General features: G+C 44.0%; 1 protein-coding gene across 2 annotated transcripts; it reads right to left on the reverse strand.

Annotated features, from left to right (window-relative positions):
- Nucleotides 1-1,728: 1,728 nt before the first annotated feature.
- orc4 (origin recognition complex, subunit 4) lies at nt 1,729-8,465 on the reverse strand. Of its 2 annotated transcripts, XM_034547674.1 has the most exons (14): nt 8,365-8,465; nt 7,574-7,647; nt 7,414-7,490; nt 6,708-6,798; nt 6,527-6,602; nt 6,355-6,440; nt 6,209-6,257; nt 5,971-6,122; nt 5,695-5,868; nt 4,367-4,453; nt 4,172-4,280; nt 3,969-4,064; nt 3,586-3,653; nt 1,729-3,457 (listed from the first exon to the last, which is right to left on the reverse strand). In XM_034547674.1, exons 2-14 carry the CDS (start codon nt 7,628-7,630, stop codon nt 3,275-3,277), a joined length of 1,305 nt encoding a protein of 434 aa, XP_034403565.1. In that variant the 5' UTR covers nt 7,631-7,647; nt 8,365-8,465; the 3' UTR covers nt 1,729-3,274. The 2 variants fall into 2 exon arrangements, with proteins under 2 accessions (XP_034403565.1, XP_034403573.1); XM_034547682.1 differs by lacking the exon at nt 3,586-3,653.
- Between the last annotated feature and the right edge of the window lie 515 nt (nt 8,466-8,980).

Genomic DNA, 8,980 nt, shown 5'->3' on the forward strand with positions numbered 1-8,980 from the left:
CGGTTGGCGGCGGCGTCCCGGTACTGAAGTCGAACAGCTGGAGTTTAAACGGCGCTTGAGAAACCGACCCAAACCAACAAACACCATTCAGGGATTCAGTACTATGCTTTTCTAAGTTCTAGCAGGTTTTATGCAACCAGTGCCGCAAATTACCCGAAAACTTCTGCAGGATCAGCTACAGGAGGGACTTTCAATACGCAGACTCACAGATAACGTGTAGCATTTTAATTTTTTGTTTAATTTTATTTTATCCGTTACCTTGCATATTGATGTGTTGTATTTATTTTTTAATTTACAGGCCTGAGGTTTTGGGTTATCAGAACTCGGGTGCAACTCTAAATAAAGTTGTGAGAGTTGTGGCACGATTTACGGTGGTTGTTGTTGGGGGGTGGGGAGGGTTAAGGGGGGGGATCAGTTGTTATTCAGGAAATACTTTCATTAATTCAAAAAGAAAAGATATAAACTGTAACGTGCTTCTTTCTATTCAGTCTATGGACAAAACGACCGAGAATGAATGTTCTTCAGACTCCTGGATTCCAGTATCGTGTGTACTTTGGTGGGTTGAGCCCGGCCCCGTGTAACTCTAGAGGGCTTCGGGTTCGGCTGGTTTCGTGTGATTGATTGTGCCCCGTCGCCGTAGCAACTGGTAAAGCCGACGCACGCCGAGGTCCATTCACACACCTGCCGGTTGTACGCTGAACTGGCAGACCGACCCGTACGACCACAAAGAAAGGGACGGTCGAGCCCTCGAATCTCACCTCCATTTTCAAGCCCTCGCTCTTCAAGAAGCATATCAGATTATCCTAAATAACTTATTCGGTTTCCCTTCATCAAACACTTCTGCTCCCCCTCAGGTGTCGACTACCTGAGCTCATCTATTCTGACTCGGACCATCTCAAGGTGTGTGAGCGGGTTTCCTCGGCCTGCAGGCTTTACGGGTTTCTATGTGGACTTCCTGTCGCCCAGCGCCTCACATCGCTGTGCATATTAACTACCAGTGGAACATCTGTGTCTTGTTGCCCCCACTATTTTAGGATCTGTACAGACATGAGAACATAAATACCTGTATCAACTATATACTCTGAGCTGAATCTTTATAAGTGCGTGTTGAACTTCAGTGTTTCCTCTACATTAATTTCTACTTTTCTTGCATTTTGCTCTCGACAACGGGGCAGAAAATGTCCTTCGCGGTGCGAAAAAGTGACTAGTTGAGCTTTGTGTCGGCTGAAAGCTAGAGGCTCATCGGAGGACTTTGTAAGGCGTCCGAGAAAGCACTTATGGGTTCCTCGGCAGGAAAATAGAACCAGCGTTTAACCCCGCGGCGTTCCTCAAGGTACCTACGCGGGTCCCCTGCAATTTGAAGAACCCCCCAAAAAGCTCTTAAGCGTCAGTTGCAATAAATACTCCCATGTGGCGACGCAACCGCCCACGACAGGGGTCTCATTCCAGCATCTCGAGCTCCTCCTTTTCCAGCTGTTAAGAATTTTAGAGGGAACATTGAACTCCAATGACCTCGCCTCGTGGAGACGCAAATTTCTACCAAAAAAACAAACAAACCCCCTAAAACACTACGAGCGTCTTTGACCCCGCATTTCTCAAGGCTCTCGAGTTGCAGCGCTGATCCAGGATCTGCCGACGCGGACTGTCGTGGTAATGATGCTCACAGGGTTTCTGTTTTTTAACGGTTTGAAGTAACTGATGAATCTGATCATTTTGCTTTTGGTCACCCCAAAAAAAATTCTCTAAACTGATGAACATTTTCTTTTATTTGTTTTCTTTACTCCTGATACATGTGACTGATTTACTGATTTACTGACTAAGATATGTGAAAATGGAACTTGTGTTCGCAGTAGGTGTTCTCACCCTGCCCTTTGACCTCCCTGGGAGGAAAAGAGAAAAGTATTGAAGAACCCTTCAGAAACCCTGGAAACGTTAGCACAGAGGAGACGAAACAGATCCCAGATCAGCGCTGCGCCTCTCGGTTTTTATCGGCTGAAGTGATCCACGTGATGTAAATAAATGTGTTTTTAGATTGTGAATGCTGATGTTTTTTCTTTTTTCCACTGACTGAATCACATTGTTCCTTCCTCCTGCAGATAGAAGGTAGAAGTCCTTTAGTCAACATATGTATTTATTTAAAACTTCAGAAGATGTATTTGCTTTGACATGATAATTAAATACCTACTTAGTGTTACAGGTAAGGTGCTTTGCTTCATGCACAAAACATACTATCACTTTGTAAAATAATTTGAATTTAAATCAGCCAATAGGTTATTAAGTTAACAGGCCAGCTCCAATACCAAAATTAATTCTAATATAAAAAATAAACAAAGGGTTAAGTTATTCAAATTAATTTAATTTAACTGGCCTATATCTCACAGGATTGATTCCTTTACAAGAAAAACTTGCACGGACATATTAAAAATGTGATATAATATCAGTTAAAGTGAGATTTCCCTCTCTTCCAGCTGGAGGTGTCCTCGAGCAAGAACAGAAATATCTATCAGAAGGAACAGGTCTTTAGTGAAGTAATAAATAAATAAATTACTGTCACAAAGCAACTATAATTTAAAAACAGTCAACGTATTGTTGCATGCGTCTCCTTTGCAGGACTGAAGGAACCAGTGGTCTTCAGGCTCTTCTGTGTTATTAATAGATAAGTGTTATTACGCTGCATATGATGTGCAGTGTGTTCTGTCTATAAGATGTAAACAGAAGGAAAACCCACTGCGCTCCCAATTAGGTGTCACCATCGCAGACACTGGACTTTTAACCAACGATACCAAACTGGACCACTAGGTGGCAGCATTCACACTTGTTTCCAGACTTTTAAATGTTAAATTCAAAGAAGAAATTTGGGCTAAAATATAACGGGTGTCTTGTTTTACTCTGCATTTTATCATGAAGTAATACACATTATTATTTTATCATATCATCAACAACAATAATGCATAACTTAGTTTCTTTGTTTTGTGATAACTGAATATTTAAAGTAAACTCCAAACTCAGCCCCACAGTAAATGTGATATTCTGAGTCCATGTCAAATAATCCTGACTGATTTCACATCCCGGCGGCCATGTTTTCTGCCCAGTCGGCGCCGCCATCCGGTTCAGTTTCTGCGACCTCGGAAGATTCTTTCGTCCGTGTTGTTTTCAACGCTTTCCCCCAAAACCTCTGAGGTATTACTTCACATCTTCTGTGACTTTCACTGCCGTGCTGGACACAAAACACAGCAAACAAAGGTCCACGTGAAGTCCAAACGTTTGCAGACTGCTAGCCGAACGCCGACATGGCCCACTGCTTGACGTCCGTGGGGCATTGTGGGTACTTCTGCAGGGCCTCCATGATCTGACTGTGGTCCAGCATGAGTCTCATCAGCTGGTATTCCCTCTGAGTTTTGGCCAAAGAGCTGTCGACCGGTCGGATGAGCTCTAGCTGCTGCAGGTGCTCGAAGGCCTGAGGATGTATGTATAATAAATAAATAAAATATATATATATTTATATTTATCTTTCTTCCTAAAGAGCTAGAGAGCCTGTGAAGCTCATTTAGACCTCACAGGACTCTTTAAATGCTTCATACGGACCTTCAAGATGACCGGCTGGTCAAATTTATACATGGAGTTCGACTTCCTCTGCAGGAACTTCTTAAACTCTAAAATGAAGAAACCCAACTTATACGGAAGGAAGAAAAAGGCTGAACAACATTAAAGTCTTATTTCCCTTGTTGATTAATTTAGTTGACCGTCATTTGTACCTTCCTCTTTATTTTATTTATTTATTATTTAAATTAAGTATGTATTTTTTATTTTAAATTAATGATATATTTTTGTTTTATTCATTTTAAATTAATTATATATATTTTGTATTTATTTTAAATTAATTATATATATATATTTATTTTTTTAAATTGCCTTCTTTTCTTGTTTGCCTAAGCATTAACAACTAAAGTCATTCTTCCACGTCGTACCGTTGTGAACCATTTGCAGGTTGAAGGGCTCTCCCTCGTAGACGTCGTTGAGGTGTTTCATGGCGATGATGAGGCACAGCTCCAAGATGGACAGACCTACGGAGAGAGAGAGAAAAGAAAACACTCATAAACATATGAACAGGTGTGAATTCGTTAGATCGAGGCCCAAGTGGGGAAAAAGGACCGTGGAGGTTTTCTTTTACCGTGGAGCATGTTCGCCTTGGCGTCGGCGAAACTCATCCTGCTGGCCTCCACCAGGTCCGCGGGTTTGATGCCGGGTTTGGCGACGGACACCCGGCTCAGGCACAACATCTGGAGAGAGAGAGTCAGACTGAGGGTAGCGATGGTCTGGAGCCAAATGACACGGTGTGGTGCAGTTACAGTGAGGAGCGTTGTACCAGCAGCATGTGCATTGAGCGGAAGTCCTTGCTGGAGTTGAAGTGTCTCCGTAGAGCGTCCTCCACCGATTTGTCTTCACACAGAGTCTGAGGAGAGGACACAGAGACAGAGTCTGAGGAAAGGACACAGAGACAGAGTCTGAGGAAAGGACACAGAGACAGAGTCTGAGGAGAGGACACAGAGACAGAGTCTGAGGAGAGGACACAGAGACAGAGTCTGAGGAAAGGACACAGAGACAGAGTCTGAGGAAAGGACACAGAGACAGAGTCTGAGGAGAGGACACAGAGACAGAGTCTGAGGAGAGGACACAGAGACAGAGTCTGAGGAAAGGACACAGAGACAGAGTCTGAGGAAAGGACACAGAGACAGAGTCTGAGGAAAGGACACAGAGACAGAGTCTGAGGAGAGGACACAGAGACAGAGTCTGAGGAAAGGACACAGAGACAGAGTCTGAGGAAAGGACACAGAGACAGAGTCTGAGGAGAGGACACAGAGACAGAGTCTGAGGAGAGGACACAGAGACAGAGTCTGAGGAGAGGACACAGAGACAGAGTCTGAGGAGAGGACACAGAGACAGAGTCTGAGGAAAGGACACAGAGACAGAGTCTGAGGAGAGGACACAGAGACAGAGTCTGAGGAAAGGACACAGAGACAGAGTCTGAGGAAAGGACACAGAGTCTGAGGAGAGGACACAGAGACAGAGTCTGAGGAAAGGACACAGAGACAGAGTCTGAGGAGAGAACACAGAGACAGAGTCTGAGGAGAGGACACAGAGACAGAGTCTGAGGAAAGGACACAGAGACAGAGTCTGAGGAAAGGACACAGAGACAGAGTCTGAGGAGAGGACACAGGACACAGAGACAGAGTCTGAGGAAAGGACACAGAGACAGAGTCTGAGGAAAGGACACAGAGACAGAGTCTGAGGAGAGGACACAGAGACAGAGTCTGAGGAAAGGACACAGAGACAGAGTCTGAGGAGAGGACACAGGACACAGAGACAGAGTCTGAGGAAAGGACACAGAGACAGAGTCTGAGGAAAGGACACAGAGACAGAGTCTGAGGAGAGGACACAGAGACAGAGTCTGAGGAAAGGACACAGAGACAGAGTCTGAGGAGAGGACACAGAGACAGAGTCTGAGGAAAGGACACAGAGACAGAGTCTGAGGAAAGGACACAGAGACAGAGTCTGAGGAAAGGACACAGAGACAGAGTCTGAGGAAAGGACACAGAGACAGAGTCTGAGGAGAGGACACAGACGGGTCCATCGTGAACAGCTGATCCGTCCACGCCGACGTACCCGCGAGCCGACACCGGCCCTTTAATTCACCTCTACGCTGGCGTTCCAGTCCAGAGCGAACTTGCGGTCCGGGAAGTGGTCCGGCAGGCTCAGTTGGGTCCGGACCCGCTGCAGGTACTGCGAGAACGTCGGGTTGCTCAGCAGGTGGATCTGACGGTGGGAGAACCGCGACTTCACGCGCTTCTCCAGCAGCTCCAGGACGTCCTGTAGGAAAGTGAAACCCCCCGTTACACCGTCGGTATTACCCCCCCCCCCCCCCCCCCCCCCCAAAAAAAAAGGTCCGGTGCGATGGAGGGAGGGGCTCACCAGTCTGCAGGTGAGGCCGACCACGGCGATGGGAGCCTGGGCCGACTGGGAGACGTCCAACAGGTTGTAGAGCAGCGTCTGGTTCTTGTGGTGGGCGAACAGGTCGAACTCGTCCAGAACGAACAGCGCCGGGCGGCTGCTGCTGCGGTCGCCTGGACGGGGAGAACCAGACGAGTGTGAAACCCCCCCCCAACAAAGAAAAGCAACACCTTGAACTTTAGATCCTCCAGGTTCTGACCTTTCTTCAGTGCCTCCAACAAGAAGGCCAGATTCTCTGCAAAGCTTCCCTGAAATGAAGCAGAACGTTTTTTTTATAAAAGTGTTTTTTTTTTTGTTTTGTTTTTTTAAATGGCATCAATAATATTAAAGTCTGTTATAACTCACAAACACTTTGTCCCCGACGGCGTTCTCCAGGTGGAGCTGCCGCGTTATTTCTTTTAAGGCTATTCTGTCGTCCGTCTGCAGCAGACCTTCAGCAAACGACCACAAATACCACAAACATTTTAATATTCTGAATAAATGCCCCGCGGTCTGGAGGAGGATCGGCATCTCGTACCATTGAGGTGAACCTGGAGCAGGTTCTTCTGTGCTTCTTTCTCCTCTTGCAGGTCTCGCAGCACACACTTCAGCAGCTGTAGACACACAGCAACCCTCCCAGGATTTAAAACACACTTTCATCTTCTCAACCACCATTTTTTTTTACCCATAATGCACGTGATGTGGCTGCAGAAGCTCACCATTGTTTTGCCTGCTCCTCTGGGGCCGACGATGAGCACAGAGTTACTCTCCCCGTGGACGGCGGTCCGCTTCAGCAGCTCCAGGAGGTGCCTGAAAACACGAGAGCTTTCACTACAATACCCACAATGCTCCTGGAGTTGTGTGTTATATAGTTAAAAGAGAAGTGTATGGTGTATAAATGATTTAAATCCTCAATGTTGGAGGCTGATTTCACTTCCTGCTTCAGAGAGCAACACCTGGGTCAGCTGGGAACTGGAGCTTTTCCAACTGGGACAGCGCTGCCAGACTGGTGAGACTGAACTGGGTCACAAGGACTCACGTGGATTCCCAGATCCTCTCTCTATTACAGATTCAAGGATTTTCCTTTTGATTGTGTGACTCTTATGTTCACATTTTCCCTTTTAACGACACGATAGACCTTTAAAGATCCTAAAAACATGAGCCAAAACAATTAATTGATTGATTAGTTAACTATTCGTATTACTAATTTGATTTATGCAATAGCGGCGTGTATATCTGTGTCGGTTGGACAGAAAAAGCAATCTTAAGATGGTATTCTCACTATTTTCTGACATTTTAAAGAACAAACAATCAGCAAATAAATATGATTTCCCCACTTTAACAGGTTTTTTTTCTAACTTCGCTAATAACACATTTAACTTTAAAAAAATAATAATAATAAAAAGTTTGATGAAATAAACCTACTTGTGCTGAGCTTCCACTCCCTCCGGCCTGTCGGGGAGCTGCTGGTGACAAAGCCGCTCCCTTAACATCTCCTGAACCTTGAAAATCAATAAACGCATTGCAGTGAGCCATCATCCATAAACAAGTTAGAAGACGACAAGTCAAGTTTGCCGACACAAACCTGTGAGATGCATTCCCCGACTGGCAAACGGGTATTTTCCATCTTCCTCTTGCTCATGATGCTGTGACTTGAAACTGAAAAACAAGGAGCAGTTTGGTTCAAATACACAATTTGAGTTTCTCAAAATGGGCTCCGGGGACTTTCTTGGGTCCTTAATGACATCCTAAGAAAATTAACTCTACTTCATTATATTTATTATAAAGAAGCGCCACAATATGAGAATATTTATAGAACAAATACTGCCCTGTTAACTTTCTCCTCACCAGAACTTAGCTACAATTTTGTTTTTAATCTAATGTTGACATCAATCTTGTACAAATTGCACCTGTGTCAATTAAATGCACTAACATTATATATATATATATATATATATATGCACTAACATAACATAACATATATATATATAACAATTACAAATCACAATTAGGCATATAGCTGCTGCAATAAGAACTATTTTAATACAAAGTCCACTTTAATGACTACCTCTGAGGTGTGTTCACGTTAGTCTGAGTAGATTATATGAATGCCGAATCATGAAGTAACTTGTAAATATTCAGAAGCGGTTGGCAAATGGTCTTCAAGTGTATTCTTATTTGCAGAAAAGCAACAACGTGCTCATATGCCATAATCTTGGAAGGGAGTCTGGCAGCACTGCCCCGCCACGCTGCTGTGGACTTCCGGGGCTCGCGAGCAGCACGTTGTGTCTTCGCGAGATAAAACCCCACTTTGACTATTTACTCTCGTCAACGTGAAAAGGTCCACGCGTCAGATCATCAGCGACGTCACGTTACCTGGTCAAACTGTCGTCCACCTCTAGCGAGCTCTCAATCTTCGAGGGAAAACAGCTCTGCCAGCTACGACGACTTCCGGTTTGACGGATCCTCCGGCCCTGATTGGCTGAGGGTCAGAATAGAATGGAATAGAATAGAAACGCGCTGTCATATACAATATATACATACATTACTGCTTTTACTATTAATATAAATAAATAAATAGTAATAGCTGTCAATTTAAGTGTGTTTAAGATGTTGACTGTAAATGAAGATTGCACAATATATTTATTTTATTTATATACAGTTGGTGGACATTTTTTAACAATGGATAATACAATTGTATTTGTCTCTAAAATATATTTGCAAGTATCATATCTTTAAGCATGTCAGCCTTTTCAATAACACACAGGCTTATAGTTCAAATGTTCAACACCATGCAACCTAGATTAGAGACTCTTTTAATGTTGAATTTCAGTTTATATATCCAACCCTTTCATCCCTTTTAGTTCATGGGCAAACAGAATATAGTCAATTGTGTACTTCTGACAATATTTTGAGTTGTAATGAAGCCTATAGGCATTTTAAAAAGATGACACAGATAGCTACAACATGGGAATTTAAATGTATTGTAAAA

This window comes from Cyclopterus lumpus, chromosome 2 (assembly GCF_009769545.1).
Source record: "Cyclopterus lumpus isolate fCycLum1 chromosome 2, fCycLum1.pri, whole genome shotgun sequence".
Classification (NCBI taxonomy): Eukaryota; Metazoa; Chordata; class Actinopteri; order Perciformes; family Cyclopteridae; genus Cyclopterus; species Cyclopterus lumpus.

What these genes read in the sequence shown, in the direction of transcription:
- orc4 (XM_034547682.1), bottom strand. Translation starts at nt 7,630, where the DNA reads ATGAGCAAGAGGAAGATGGAAAATACCCGTTTGCCAGTCGGGGAATGC. An exon ending in GCTCCAGGTTCACCTCAATG is followed by an intron (nt 6,441 to 6,526) that starts GTACGAGATGCC and finishes CGTTTGCTGAAG; the next exon opens with GTCTGCTGCAGACGGACGAC. An exon ending in TCGGCCTCACCTGCAGACTG is followed by an intron (nt 5,869 to 5,970) that starts GTGAGCCCCTCC and finishes ACTTTCCTACAG; the next exon opens with GACGTCCTGGAGCTGCTGGA.